The 16,187-nt window shown below is 36.9% G+C and overlaps 1 protein-coding gene across 9 annotated transcripts in view; it reads right to left on the bottom strand.

Annotated features, from left to right (window-relative positions):
- Positions 1-16,187, bottom strand: part of Agtpbp1 (ATP/GTP binding carboxypeptidase 1) — a 210,576-nt gene that overhangs the window by 59,114 nt on the left and 135,275 nt on the right. For all 9 annotated transcript variants that reach the window (XR_011375108.1, XR_011375109.1, XM_070035472.1 and 6 more), the window contains exons 18-20: positions 8,656-8,743; positions 5,169-5,313; positions 784-937 (exon numbers count right to left, since the gene is read on the bottom strand). Coding sequence is in view for 7 of the 9 variants with exons in the window: in XM_070035472.1 (XP_069891573.1) it covers positions 784-937; positions 5,169-5,313; positions 8,656-8,743 (387 nt within the window). In the remaining 2 variants the exon portion in view is untranslated. The remainder of the gene's footprint in view (positions 1-783; positions 938-5,168; positions 5,314-8,655; positions 8,744-16,187) is intronic.

The following is a 16,187-nucleotide window of genomic DNA, read 5'->3' as shown; positions in this document are numbered from 1 at the left end:
TCATTCTATCTAAATTACAAAATATTTTTACCATGATTTTAAACCTGAGGCAACAGTTAAAATGTAAAAGGAGAGAAAAACAAGTTGCTTTTCAGTAGTTGATGTCAAAACACTTTATAGGTTTCTGGTTTTGGGGTGTGTGTGTGTGTACGTGCGTGCGTGCGTGCGTGCATGCGTGCGTGTGTGTGTGTGTGTGTGTGTGTGGCAGTTTTGGTGTGTGTGGCAATTTTGGGAGAGGGGGTGTTTATCGGTCATGGGGCTTGAACTCTGGGCCTGGGTGCTGTCCTTCAGCTCTTCAGCTGAACGCTGGCACTCTACCACTAGAGGCACACGGCCACTTCCAGGTTGCTGAGTGGTTTATTGGAGTTAAGAGTCTCATGAACTTTCCTGCCCGTGCTGGCTTTGAACCCGATCCTCAGATCTCAGCCACCTGAGTAGCTAGGATTACAGGTGTGAGCCACTGCACCTCTGGCAGTTTTGTTTATAAATAAAATCAATCATCAATTTCTAAACTGATGGAATTATTACATAAACTCTCCAAATTATGTTATATTTTACATTGAGCACAACTTCTAAGAACTAAAGATGATTAACATCTCAGGGGGCTCCTCACATCAAGATGAAGAAATTGAGGCCAGAGATAAGTCCATGGCTAGTGATAAGACCAAGATTAGAATACAATCCTTTTGAAGCCTATTCTTAGTATTATTTCCATTATAAAATATATACAGAAAAAAAGTAAATGATAATGATAAACATTTTGAATGAAGAAGACAGACTTACTGAATTGACAGATATGTTCATAACAATTAGACTCTGGCATTGCTGTTATAGTCAGCAATGGACAGCTGTTTCCAGACAGGGTTTCACATAACACATCTCTTCGAAAATAGATTTGCTGAGGATTGTGAGCTGATTCCAATTTTTGAAGATGCATCTTTATAAAAAATTTAAAACAAAGAATATAATTATTTAAAAATTCTTTATGGTATATAGATATAATGCATGGAGCTCCACATTACTAGAAGTGTAACTGATTTCTTAAACTCTTATCTCAAACAAGGCCAAGTATAGTTCCACTGTCAGTATCTGGGGAATTTGAACAGGGTGATATCTATAGCACATAAATTAATGAATTATGTACACCAACAGCAAGGTAAAGGACACAGCCTGTAATATATACATTACGATTTCTGCAGTAAAACATAGGAAAAGTTATTCTAACTGGAATCAATAGTCTAAATAAGCTCATATCTGAGATATGCATAAGTAGTTTTCAAATCCTTTTGAATCTTGAAATTGTTAAGTGAGTATAGACTTATAATTGTATTTAGAATGTAAAAAAGAAGAAAATTCAGTGGCACACATTTAGTAACTTCTTTTTTTGGATTTCCAGATTAATATACATTCACAATAAAATGTCTAGAAGACAGAGTCAAATAAAAGCTTTAACACACCTACTCTTTCATCATTTAGATTATCAACAAATATAATGCATATAAACTCATTATATGCTACTTTTATGATTTTTTTCAGTTAATAATTTATATATAATACATGTTTATAATTATATCACATATTAAAAATGAAATATATTTTTGCAAACACAGTTTTGTTGTTGTTGTTATTTTTGTTGGTCATGGGGCCTGAACTCTGGGCCAGGGTGCTGTCCCTCAGCTCTTCAGCTCAAGGCTAGCACTCTACCATTTGAGCCATAGCACCACTTATGGCTTTTTCTGCAATGTGGTGCTGAGGAATGGAACTCAGGGCCTCATGTATGCAAGGCAAGCACTCTACCATTGGGCCACCTTCCCAGCCCCACAAACACAAGTTTTAATGATTTTATTATATGTTACATCAAAAATAAATTGTCAAATTATTTATTTTTAGAGATTTAGTTGACTTTCAAGTTTCTGCCTGTGTTCATTCATACAATCATTACTTGGAGGAGAAAAAAACTATGCAAGACACTGGAGACCTAACTGGACTAAGTGGAGATCTGGATAAGTTGCCCATATCTGGGGAAAAAATGGAATACTCTGAGATTTTACAATAAGGAGATAGGAACCTAGTCAACTATGGCTAAGGAAAAGTCTTCTACAAAAATTTCCATTCAAAGAAAGATTCTAAGAATGAGTCAAAGGGAGAAAACAAAAGGAAAAGCAAACCCAAAGGTCAAAGATTAGAAAGAAGAAAAATAATTATCTCTAAAGATTCATAATAATGAAACTCACTAAAAATTGCAAAGAAGAAAAAAGGATAGGATAACACGAGAAGGGGTGAATATGATCCAAGTACATTATATACATGAGTTAGAAATAGCACAATGAACTCCTTTGTAGAATTAAGAAGAAAAAAAAACCTCATTATAATTAGACCAGAAAGAACAAGATAAGAAACAGAGGTCAACCCACCCAGTAGACTACATTTTTCCCAAGCATGGGATACATATTACTAGTGACTGAGGTAAACAAACAGTACAAGGATACCCTTTTTAAAAACGCTTAATAGGTATATATTTTACTATGTATTGGGGGTGCAAGAAGTCTGGCACATTAAAACTGTAATTCCAGCTGGGTGCCAGTGGCTTACAACTGGAACACTAACTACTCAGGAGGCTGAGATCTGAGGATAGCAGTTCAAAGCCAGTTCAGGCAAGAAAGTCTATGAGACGCTGATTTCCAATTAATCACTAAAAACTCCAAAAAGCTCAGGGAGAACGCCTAGGCCTTGAGTTCAAGCCTCAAGACCAGCACAAACACATATTTAAAAAACCACCTATAATTCCATGGGCATTAACTTGGAATAAGGATGAATTCTAGTCTATTTAAAAATAAATATCAAAGCTGACGGCTCACGCCTGTAATCCTAGCTACTCAGGAATCTAAGATCTGGGAATAGTGCTTAAAGCCAACACTGGCAGGAAAGTCTGTGAAACTCTTAACCCCAAGTAACCACCAAAAATCCTTAAGTAGAGCGATGACTCAAGTGGCAGAGTACTAGCTTGAGCAAAAAAGCTCAGAGACAGCAACCAGGTCCTCAGGTTAAGCCCCAGGGCCAACACAAAATAAATACGTTCAGGCAGACAGATATAAATGCTAAATAAATAGTAGTTCAAACAGCATATAGATGTAGCAAAATGTATGAAAAATGAACAACAATTAAAATTTTAGACTTCATAAGAAAGATAAATCAATAAATGTTTCTTTGTTCGTTTGCTTTGCTTTCTTGTGGAGCTAGGAATCAAACCACTTGTGCATATTAAGCAAGTTCTCTGGAACTGAACCAGATTCCCCATCCCACTAAAGAGGTTGAATGGAATTTTCATTATGATATTTGCCATCAAGGAGCCCTCTAACCATCACATGAAGAAAAAGAACAAAGAAGAAGAAAGAGGGTAGAATACTAAAATCAAAGTAACAAAAAAGCCTGCAGAAATCAATGAAAAAAGATTTAGATTGAAAGAAAGAAAGAAAAGGAAAGAAAGACAGACAGAAACAAAGGAAGAAAGAAAATGTTATGGATTGGAAGAATCCAAAATGTATCAAAAGGTAGTATTAATATATAAACAGGCAAATAAAAAATGTTCAAAGATATACAAAGATATTACAAATACCATTCTTTTTCTAGGATGAACAACCCAAAGTAGATTTATTCTGATGCTACATTATTCAATACAAAAGATTCACAAACACACATATTTATTATAGGTTATAATCTTTATTAAAATACCATGAGTTGGACCAGTAGCTCTCAACTGCAATCCTAGCTATTTGTGAGTTCAAAATTGGTGGGATCTTGGTTCAAATCAGCTTGGAGAAAAAAAGATTGCAAGAGCTCCCCCCAGCTCAACTAACTAAAAAAGACTTCGAGAGCCCCAGCTCAACTAACAGCTGAGTCTGGTGGCATATGTCTGTCAATCTACAATCTACCTACTGGGGAGGCTAAGATAGAATCAAAGTTCCAGGACAATCCAGGATCCCCCCTACAAAAAAATTGTGAAACCCCATCTCAACATAAAAAGCTGGCGTGATGATAAATGTCTATCATCCCAGCTGCAGCAGGAAGTGTAAACAGAAGAACTCAGGTTCCAACCAGCACAGGCCAAAAAGGGAAACCTATCTCAAAAATAGCCAGAGCAAAAAGAGTTGGAGGTATGACTCAGGGGTAAAGTGCCTGCATAAGCAAGCACACATTCTCAGTTCTTTGTTGTACCTTAGTACAACAACAAAAAAAAAACTATAGTGATACTATTTCAAGTGTCTTTGACCTGATTAAATCTATTCCTTTTCCTTTCTCTAATACCTTGGGGGCTCCTTTCTTTCTTAGTAAATGGCTCATACCTTCAAGACACTGACCATTAGGATATTTTTGTTGTTGTTGATGGTTGTGGGGCTTGAACTCTGGGTTTGGGTGCTGTCCCTCAGCTCTTCAGCTGAAGGTGAGAGCTCTACCACTTGAGCCAAGCGCCACTTCCAGTTTTCTGGTGGTTTACTGAAGATAATCACAGACTTTCCTGCCCGGGCTGGCTTTGAACCATGATCCTCAGATCTCAGCTTTCTGAGAAGCTAGGATTATAGGTGTGAGCCACCAGCGCCCAGCCCATTAGGATATTTTATTCTGAGAATAAATCTACCACAGTTGATCATTTAATTAATTGATTCAGTTTGTTTACTTTGGTTTTACAATGCAAATATTAAAGAATCTAAAGAGGTCCCACAAAACAACTTTTATAGGAGAAAAAAAAACATATACTAAGGCATGGGGATCTAGGACTATATAATGGGACCATTTACTAATAAAATTTTGATCTTTTCCTATGAAAAATTCAAATTATACCCACATTTTTCTACTCTTACATTTTATGAGATTCAATGCTTCTGGTTAAATAAAACCCCATTAAATTTTGCAAATCATGAATCGTAGTTTAAGGAGCTACAGATTTCTACAAAAAATGGGAAGTAAAAATCACATTAATGTGATAATTCTTTAAGGACCACATTCCCATTTCCTCCCTCCCATTAATGTTTCTAATAAATACAGTAGTATTTTCTAAAACTTCTGGCAATAAACCTTTTTCTTACTTTATTATGACATCTAATTAAAAACTTTTCTTCAATTATCAGACACAAATACAATCATACTACAATTTAGTTCAGAGTTCTCACCTGTAAAGTTGAGTATGTATATGGATAGTGATAAGCAAAGTAGCAGACATCATCTTTATGTGGAAAAGTGACAGTGAATGTCATCGTATAGTAGGACTTTCCCTTTTGCCCACCTGCAGCAACTGAACTTCTTGAGAAGTGATTTCTGTAATTGAAAACGTAAAGCATGTTTACTTTACCCACTTCGAAGTTCTGATTTTCTCACAACTTTTATCAATTAGAACTTTAAGAGGAAAAAGAAAGAAGAAAAATTCAGTCTATAAAAGTTTAATGTAACCAGTCTAGACAACATAAACTTACTACTAATAAAGCAGCCAACAACATTACTTTTCACCTCCATATTTACTAATTAAATGAAGCTATATACTAAACATCAGGAAAAAAATATAAAACCTAATTCTCTGGTAGGCATAAACATGATGACTTTTAACTCATTCTGTGCTACAAGAGTAAAAATCTGTCTTAAAAAAGACAGCTAACTAAATTATAGAGACAAGGTTTAGATCTAAATCAGTTTATAAAACACATTTTATTTCTATTACATAATACTATCTATACTTGGATTTTAAATTTAAAGGAGTCTTCAAAGTTACTAAAGCAAGACACCCCAGTTCAAAGAATATAATGATAATTCAACTCTATCTTTACAGTAAAACATAATGAAGTTAGTATCCTCTTGAACAAGTTGGTGTCTCATTTTTAGAATACTTACTAATAGGGGAGGAGTTTTTAACTCCCACTTCCAGGGCAGGGAGCAAGAAATGTTTTCCCTTCCCCCACTTCTCCCATCCCTCTCTATTTTATCCTATGAAAGCAACTTAAAAAGATGGGCTTGTGGATTAAATGAAAGTCTGCAACTTGTATCTGTGCCTTCTGATCTGAACAATTCTCTGTTGCAGCTGCTTTACAATCTCCTTGGGCTCCAATAAAGAGAAAATTCACTTACATGCATCTTGTGTGAAAGGCAAACTTCCCTCAAACAGGCAATGCCTTTGTATTATCGTAAAGTAAACAACCCCAAACTCTGAGATTGATGACCATTTCAATAGTAAAGTGATAATAACAATTCTCTGAAACTCCCTCCAGGACAAAGACTGGGCTAATGGACAACCAGGCCATACTTGTGACCTGAGACTGTTTTAACTATGGCACACCTTTCTCACCCCCTGCCTCTGATTTTTCTTTTTAGCTTGAAGCCAATGTCTGCAGTACTCCCAGAAGACTGCTGAAAATGTACTAAAATGCTGTCTTCCCATTGCTGCCATGTAATAAATTTCCTTTTTCTGCCCTTCACCATGACTATTCAACCTAGCCAGATCTAACCTAGGCACTGGTCTTCGGGCCTAGGGTAATACCAAAACAAATCCCTGATAATTTTTTACCTTGTGAGATCCTCTTTCTTGTAAGACCCCTTGAAGTGCTTTTTTTTTTTAAATGCATGCATCACAAGGGTCTGTAATTTTGTGTGGAAACTAGGAAGCTGAGAGCATACCCTCCCCCCCTCCCACCCATCCATCATCCAGTGACAAATCAGAGAGCCTGAATCAGGAGTTGAATCTCACAAATTTAGACTCTTCTGTAGTATGTTTACAATCATACTCATGGAAAATATTTCTGAGGTACAATTGCTAACAAAGTAGCCTGAGCAACATTCCTTTACAATGCCAGGACATCATTGACAAACCACACATAATTAAATCTAAAAACAGATGAATATAAAGGAATAACTCATGTCTTCTGATCCTGATCATGGCAGCCTGCCAATTAAACTTCCCATTTCACCAAGGGAGAGCCACTACCACTCAATCAGCTCAGGAGCAGCTACTGAAAATGGACCATTGATCCTCTGAATTTCTTTAAAATCTAAAATGGACCAAAGTTCTTCCTGGAGTAAAAGAAGCAGGATAAATAAAGGAGGTCAGGGAAATACTAGATTATTTTAGTAACATTAAAAGTCACACACAGGGATTAGAATCAGAAAGTAAACTGAAGGAGCCATTAGTTCCCTTCTACCACCTCCTTTTTTAATTTCAAGTATAAGAATAAGGAGACATATTGATAACAAGGTCAACAACAAAAAAAAGACCTTTTGTTTCTGTATCTTGGGAGTTCATTTCAATTAGCATCATTTTATATGGTCATATGTATACAGCTATTGAGTTAATGTGATCTTCTGCTAGGACTACCCTAGACATATACTAATTATTACAAATGAGGAAAACCATGGAGCCCATGTTTCTTTGGGTCTGGCTTACTTCACTTAATATAATTTTTTCCAAGTCTTTCCGTTTCCTTACAAATGGGGCAATGTCATTCTTTCGGATGGAAGCATAGAATTCCAGTGTGAGTGTGAGTGTGTGTGTGTGTGTGTGTGTGTGTGTGTGTGTGTGTGTGTGTGTGTGTGTGTGTGTGTGTGTGTGTGTGTGTGTGTGTGTGTGTGTGTGTGTGTGTGTGTGTGTGTGTTTCACATTTTCTTGATCCATTCATCTACTGAGGGGCATTTCAGTTGGTTCCATATCTTAGCTATGGTGAATAATACTGCAATGAACATAGTTGTGTTGGTACCTTTAGTGTGGCCTTGCTTGTGATCATTTGGGTAAATGCCCAGAAGTGGGATTGCTGGATCATAGGGGAGGCTCTATGTTTAGTCTTTTGAGGAACCTCCATACTGCTTTCCAAAGTGGTTGAACCAGTTTGCATTCCCACCAACAGTGTAATAGCATTCCCTTTTGGCCACATCCCTGCCAGCATCTACCAAATTCTTTCTTTTTATTTATATTTCTTTTTCCCTTTGGTTTGTCCCCAGTAGTCACTGTTGTTGATTCTGGTACCCTGTATCTTGTATATATGTTTATCTATTTATCTGATTCGGGGAAGGGAAGGAGAATAGCAAAATGGTGAAACAAGGACAAAGGGGTGAACCAATGCAACAGTGATACTCATAGGACACTATGTTGGAAATGAACTTTACAACTTGGGGGGCAGGGGCAGGGAGAGGGATATTGGGAGAAAAATGAAGGAGTGGGAAACAATGTTTGACAAGAAATGTACTCACTACCTTACTTATGTAACTGTAGCCCCTCTGTACAGCACCTTTACATCAAAATTTTTTAAAAAAAGAAGAAGAAGGAGACATAAAAGGGCTTATCTACATCTGTCTCCTCTCCTTTTGAGATAATGAAGAAACTGCAAGGTTCCTTAAAAGTCATAAGTGGCAAAAGGAATTCCTGAATGTTACCCACTGTCCTGCATTCTGGGTAGGCCACACTTATCTTACCCAGGAAAGACAAGGACCTGGAGTTGCTACAGGACACATCACCTGTACCTCCCAACTCAGAAAAGATACAGGCACAAACAGAAACCACCATTAGTTTCTACTCCCATTTCCTCCAAAGGACAGGAAGTAGGGGGGTTTTTTCAACCTCCCATTTCTTCCTATTTTATCCCGTTACAGTAAAATAAATCCTTAAAAATAAAGAATACTTACTTGTAGTAACAGATGTCATTTCCTACACGGATCCACCAGGGTCTGGCATTTAGTGCTTCCCGAACCGAATACATCAGTGGCTGCATACCTTTGAGAGAAATAGAGCAGGGGAGATTTTAGAAGACAGAAAATCCTTTTCAGAATTCCTAGCCCTGCAGTAGTGGCTCACGCCTGTAATCTGAGCTACTCAGAAGGCTGAGATTTGAGAATTGTGGTTTGAAACTAGCCTGGGCAGGAAAATCCATGAGACTTATCTCCAACTAATCACCAAAAAAGCCAAACATGAAACTATGGCTCAAGTGGCAGAGTGGTAGCCTTGAGCAAAAAGCTCAAAGGCAGTGCCCAGGCCCTGAGTTCAAGCCCTAGGATCCGCATAAAATCATCCTATCATCATCATCTTCTTCTTCTTCCTGTTCTAGAAAGCACTGAGATTCAGGAAAACTAAAAGGGATTACATTCTGGTTTTGTAGCATTTATTTAAAAATACAGCGAAACTTGTTAATGTCAACCAATAATATGCCTCATTTTTCAGATTAACAGAAATAAGATTTCAATTTAGAGTAAGAAGTCATTAAATCCTTTCTATTAGGTCTTCCATTAAATCAAGGAAAAATAACATCCCTTTTAACAAGGGAACAAGTCAAAGCCCTATAAAGGAATACTAGAGCAATCTTCTCTGTGACTAGCTCTCCAGAGGTTCCTCACTGAGGTCCAGGAGAAAGGTCATAAATACAGGTTGGATTTTGTTCCCACAAAAATTGGATGAAATACACAGCATATTTTCTTTAGCATTGTTACAAATACTCTTTCCTCATGAACCTTAAAATCATCTTATTTAAGTTACCAAAACAATGCATTAGGCTTCTACCCATAACTGTATTAAAATCTTTACACACACTAATTTTACTGGACTTTTTGTCTGTTTTGGTTTTGGTTTTCGCTGGTCCTGGGACTTGAACTCAGTGTGGGCACTTTCCCTGAGCCTCTTTGTGCTCAAGACTAGCACTCTACACTTGAGTCAGAGCGCCACTTCCAGATTTTTCTGAGTAGTTTATGGGAGATAAAGAGTCTCATGAACTTTCCTGCCCAGGCCAGCTTTGAACCGCGATCCTCAGATCTCAGCTTCCTGAGCAGCTAGGATTACAGCCATATACCACAAGCATTACAGGATCACATCATAGTGCCGACAGGGTTTTTAGGTATACAATCAGGTAATGTGTAATTTTAAATAATTATTTTCTCTTCAAGTACTTATTTCATTCTCAACTTCCACTGCATTTCACAAAATAACAACTTGAAAAAAAAGATTAATAACAAATAACTGTTCTGCCCATAACTTTAATGAAAATTTTTTGCCATTCAAAGCAGTATCTGCCATTGTTTTTTGCAAATCAATTTTTACCATGCACATAAAAACAGCAAACATTGAATAATTTATATGTGCCAGCTACTTCAATGGGTTATACATATTAAAACAGTCCTTGAGCCTCCCAGCCTCCAGGTGGTGCTGTCATCAGTCCCATATTTTGTGACTAATTTTACTAGTCTATTATTCTCACATCTACTAATAGAACATCATGCCTTTTTTCCTTTAAACCAATAAATAATGTTAATGATGCCTACTTATAGTCCAACGAAGTGTTATTCATTTGGTAGGAACGATATTAGCTAATATTTAAAATTCTGTTCTTGAATCAAGAGTTTGTCCTTCTAAAAATAATCTTTAGAAATCCTGGCACTGAGATTATACCAGCTTCAGAAAAATGAATTCAAAATTATTTATTTACATTGTTTGCTTTTTATTTCATGGGGCCTGAACTCTGGGTCTGGATGCTGTCCCTCAGCTCTTCAGCTAAGGCTAGTGCTCTACCACTTGAGCCACAGTGCCACTTCCGGCTTTTTTCTGCATATGTGGTACTGAGGAATGAAACCCAGGACCTCATGCATGCAAGGCAAGCACTCTACCACTGAGCCACCTTCCCGGCCCATATTTATATTGTTTTATTTCAATAACAATAGTGAAATATATCTTTAGAGGATAAATGTAATTCAGGTGGAATACCACCTCAAAACAGTGACAAATATATACATTTTTTATATTTATTTACTTATGTATTTATTTCATTTTCTGAGAAGAGTTTCCCTGCCTGCCTTGAACTTGACATGTATCCAGACTGGCCTCAAACTCTCAATTCCTGTCTCCATCAAACTATACAAATGTGCCACCATATTCAACTTTAACTTTACTCTTCAACAATTAGTCTGAATGTATATATTTTTCTAATCATTTCTTGGCATCTCTATATTTTGCTTTATTTTGATCTAATTATTTTCAGCATTACTCTTGTCACTTTGATTTTTTCATTACTGTACCCAATTTTCATCTTTACTGTAAATAATAAAAATATTCTCATTTTTAACATACTAGTTTAGCTATGCTCCTTAAATCTAAAGTGTTCACCTTTGAAATAGTTTCTACATAAGAGCTATTTGCTAGACTGCTTTCCAATAGGATAAAATATATATATAAAACACATAATATAACAAGCATTAGCCACAGGTAGCTGTATCTATTAGCATAGGTAGCTAGAAATAAGCCTAGTTCATCTGAAGACCTCAGTTTTTAAAATACCTTATTCATATATTTATTTATTTGTATTCCTAGAGTTTGAACTCAGGGCATGGCCAAGCATTCTACTAGTTTTCGTTATTTTTTAGTCAAGAGTCACACACATTTTGCCTAGGCCCAGCCTCAAACAGCAATACTCCTATCTATGGCTTTCATAGCTGGGATTGCATGAGATTACAGGAACATACAATCACATCCAACTTATTTGTTGAAATAGTCTGTGTGTGTGTGTGTCTGTATGTGTATGTGTGTACACACCAGCACATACTAGAGCTTGAACCCAGAACCTCAGTACTGTCCCTTAGCATTTTCACTCAAGGCCAGTGCTCTAGCATTTGAGTCACAGCTCCACTTCCAGAGTATAGAAATCTTTTTTAGTGGATTATTGGAAATAAGAGTCTCAAAGACTTTCGCCTGGTCTGACTTCAACTGTGATCCTCAGATCTCAGCCTCTTGAGTAGCTAGGATTATAGATGTAAGCTACCTCACCTGGCTGAAATAGGGTCTTGCTAACCTTCTATTTGATTTGGCCTCAAACAGTTATCCTCCTAATCTCTACCTCCTGTAGTTTGGATTGCACACATAAACCTCTGTACTAAGCCCTTAAAATACTTAATTCTGATTAATTTTAATAGTAACATGTTGCTGTTAACTACCATACTAGACAGCATTCATTATACTAGATAACCTCTAGAATCAGTTTTAACTTTCTCTTTCTTCCAAATATGCAATATTACATACTTTCTAAAACCCCATCTTTTACTCAGCTTTTTGTTAGTTGCTACCAATCTGCACCATGTTTTATATCCTAGTAGTTTTCTCTGTAATAAAATACATAACAAGTTTTTAAATGTTTCATGAATGTGAAGAAAGATAACATGCTTCCATAAACAAATGGTAAAAGTTGAAAAGTATAGTACTTAGTTTCATAAAGACTATAAATAGGGGCTGGGAAGGTGGCTTAGTGGTAGAGCGCTTGTCTTGCATGCATGAGGCCCTGGGTTCGATTCCCCAGCACCACATAAGAAAAAAGGAAAAAAGCCAGAAGTGGCGCTGTGGCTCAAGTTGTAGAGCGCTAGCCTTGAGCTGAAGAGCTGAGGGACAGCACCCAGGCCCAGAGTTCACGCCCCACGACCAGACCCCCCCCCCAAAAAAAAGAAAGAAAAAGAAAAAGAAAAAAAAAAGACTGTAAATACAGTTCACTGCAAAGGCTAGGTATATTGTTCCCCCAAATCAAGTATCTCTCACTGCAAAGGCTAGGTATATGTTCCCCCAAATCAAGTATCTCCTGAGTCCAGTTCAAGTGTACTTCATGCTTTGTGTACTTCATCAAATACTCCCAGTTTATATTACATTTTAGTTTTACATTTGAAACATGTCCTATTTGCACAATTTTTCTGATGTTATTTTATCTATTATAGAGAAAATTTGTGGGCCTTTTCTTCTTATATCCTTAATACTTTTCAGTTTAATCATATTATATTATATTATGTCATACCACTTCCAAGAATCCACTTCATTTTTAATTCCTGGGATCCTACTAACTTGTTATTTAAATTTGAATGAGCTGTTCTCTAGGAATGCTCCTCAGTTACCATCCTTGTTTCTCTTCACTGGACTCCTGGTTAGTCCCACAAATTATGTCTCACATTTTTCTCTTTCTCAGATGGCTATAATACATTTTCAAATATGTTCTATTCTCAAAATGAATCCTAGTGAATCTACAGCTTCTTGACTACATTATTCAAAATTTTAAAATCCTTGCTTATTTTCTTGACAATATGTCAAACATGGAAAGGGATATTTTTAAATTCTCATAATTTTCTTCTAATAGAGTTGTATTTCTTAGTGCATTTGCTTTTTCCTAACTACAATGTATAAAAAGATTTGTGGGGTCTCCAAGGATTGTAATTTATAAATACATAATACCAGTCCTTGATCTATTTGGTAATTTTTACCTATGTATTAATATTACTACATTTACTTAATTTTATTTGCATTTTTAGTTTATCTTTGTCTAATCACTCGTTTTCAACTTTTGTCACTGAACACAAACATGCACATTATTAAATTGTCTAATATAGGACTTCTGAAAGCATTTTGACTTAACTTAATATCCTAAACATGCCTCATTTTATTTTTCATCTTATTTTCTTTCTACTCTCTATTAAATGCTTTCATCTTCTTCAACTTCTTGTTGTCACTAGTTCCATTTAATTTCTCCACATTTCCTTTTCTTTTTGTTAACACACAGGCTTTCTATAACACCTTTTATTCCCTCCACTTCCATGGCCGTTTGGCAAAAACAATGTTCCTATCTAACATTTTGTAAATTCCAAGTCTTTTATCTTGAGATCTTTTCCCTCATTTTCCTCTGAGAGTTTCCTGAATTCTTATATACACCAAGATATAGTTTGTTGGCAGTGACAAATGACAGATTTGCTAAAAGACACGCTTCTCATCTCAAGGAGGACAACATAATGATTAAGAACATGCAGTCTAGGAATGTAGCTTAGTGGTAGAATGCTTGCCTAGCATGCATGAAGCCTGTGTTCAATTTCTCAATACCACACAAACAGAAAAAGCTGGAAGTGGCTCAAGTGGTAGTGCTAGCTTTGAGCAAAAGCTCAGGAACAGTGCCCAGGCCCTGAGTTCAAAGGGCGGGGGGGGGGGGGGGGGGGAGGAAGAGGGAAAAGAGGGGGAAGAAGAGGGAGAGAGGGAGGAGGGGGATGAGGGGGAGGAGGGGGAGGGGGAGGAGGAGGAGGAGCAGGAGCAGCAGCAGCAGCAGCAGCCTTCAACTAGACTACCAGGACTAGAATCCCAACTTCACCACATACCACATCACTAAACAGTCTGTACCCCTAATATCATCTCTACTGTAAAATAAGGGAAACAACCTCACTGAGTTATTTGTGTGTGAATTAAGAGGTTCATATGTGTCAACACTTAGAAAAATACGTGGATCTGGCAAATATTCAGTGAATGCTAGCTGGTATTACTAAGAAAGAGTAATGTACGGGCTGGGAAGGTGGCTCAGTGGTAGAGTGCTTGCCTTGAGCTGAGGAACCCAGAGTTCAGGCCCCACAATGGACCAAAAAAAGCGGGGCATAATTTTATCAAAGCACATTATATGCATGCATGTAAACAAAATTAAGACTCCTTTGTACATTTAACTTATACAGTAAAAGAATTTTAAAGATTTTTCTCCTTAAAAACTCTACAAATTCACTGATACACATAGAAGATGTCTGGCTTCCCTACCCTAAGCCTCACTGAGCCACTTCTACCTGAGGTTTCACCTGCCTCTGCAACCAAAAAACTTACTCTACTGTAAACTACAGGAAAGTAGAAAAGGATTCAGATGAACAAAATGATACATTAGATATACCTTAACAATGCTCATTTTTTTTCAATTCTTAAATTGTGATGAAAGGAGCTAGAAAGAACAGGCTGCCCCAACAAGAATCAATGAAATGAGGTAACTCAGATTTAATAAACCACTGTCTACTCAACCTGAAATAGAAGAGCTGTATCTGAATGGCTGATTTATTCATTAGTCAAAGGATAAATTTTTGTTTTTTTGTTTTTGGTCCGGTGGTGGGGCTGGGCTCTGTCCCTCAGCTCGTCAGCTCAAGGCTAGCGCTCTACCACTTGAGCCACAGCACCACTTCCAGCTTTTTTCTTTTTGCTTATGTGGTGCTGAGGAATCGAACCCAGGGCCTCATGCATACAAGGCAAGCACTCTTCCACTGAGCCACCTTCCCAGCCCCAAAGGATAAATTTTTATGCAAATAAAATATCAGAACAACGGAGGTGATACTTATCAAGATGCATTGTAGCCATAAACTGACATGTTCAATTGAAACCCTTTTTTTTTTTTTGGGGGGGGGGGTCTGGTCGTGGGGCCTGAACTCTGGGCCTGGGTACTGTCCCTCAGCTCTTCAGCTCAAGGCTAGCACGCTACCACTTGAGCCATAGCACCACTTACGGCTTTTTTTTTTCTGCTTATGTGCTGAGGAATCGAACCCAGGGCCTCATGCATGCAAGGCAAGAGCTCTACCACTGAGCCACCTTCACAGCCCCCAATTGAAACCCTTTGTACAACTATTTAAAGATAATAAAAATATAATTTTACAAAAGCAATATACTAAAATCTATCATTCTTGTTCCTGGAATACACACCATCAAAATATTAAATTGTCAGAATAACATCCAGTTGCATTAGCCTCTAATGACACAGAAGTAAAGGCTAAGGTTTTACTGAGCACATAGTCAGTATTAACTACAAATATTAACAAAGATGAGATATTATAAACTGTCTTCATCAATGACATAAAATTTTAGCATTGGAAAGGACAAGAAAAGATTAAAATAGTCTGAATATACCCCAGGGCATCATCACAGCTTGCTTGTTATTTGACTTCAGAGATTTTACAGAGAGAAAATACAAGCTACAAAGGAGGGAAATCTTTTTTCTGCCAAGGGCCATTTGGATATTCTAAATATCATACAGGAGTGATACAAAATTATGAATACAGGAAGACAACCAAGATGAGTTGATGTGAGCACACATGTCTGCCTGATTATGTACCAAATGACTTTAAGGGCTTTCCCTTAACTACAGCAGAGATTTATATCAACAATACAGAAATCAGGTACTTGGACTGGAGGATAATGGCACCTAGATCTTTGCATATATCCTCACCAACAAATAAGTTAGTAAATTCAACAGGTAACACAAATAAAATCACAAATTCAATAATAGGAGACAACAGAATACTTATTTAAAACTACCTATAAGTACAGAAATGGACATATACTAGTCATATAGAAAAAATAAAGTAGGAGTGAAAAATTCTAGATCAAAGGAGATTTTAGGCCAAACTAAATTAAATAAGGAGTT

This window comes from Dipodomys merriami, unplaced genomic scaffold (assembly GCF_024711535.1).
Source record: "Dipodomys merriami isolate MVZ:Mamm:240054 unplaced genomic scaffold, mDipMer1.0.p SCAF_26, whole genome shotgun sequence".
Lineage (NCBI taxonomy): Eukaryota > Metazoa > Chordata > Mammalia > Rodentia > Heteromyidae > Dipodomys > Dipodomys merriami.
The sequence above is the reverse complement of the archived record's forward strand: the minus strand, read 5'-3'. Positions and strand labels throughout refer to the sequence as shown.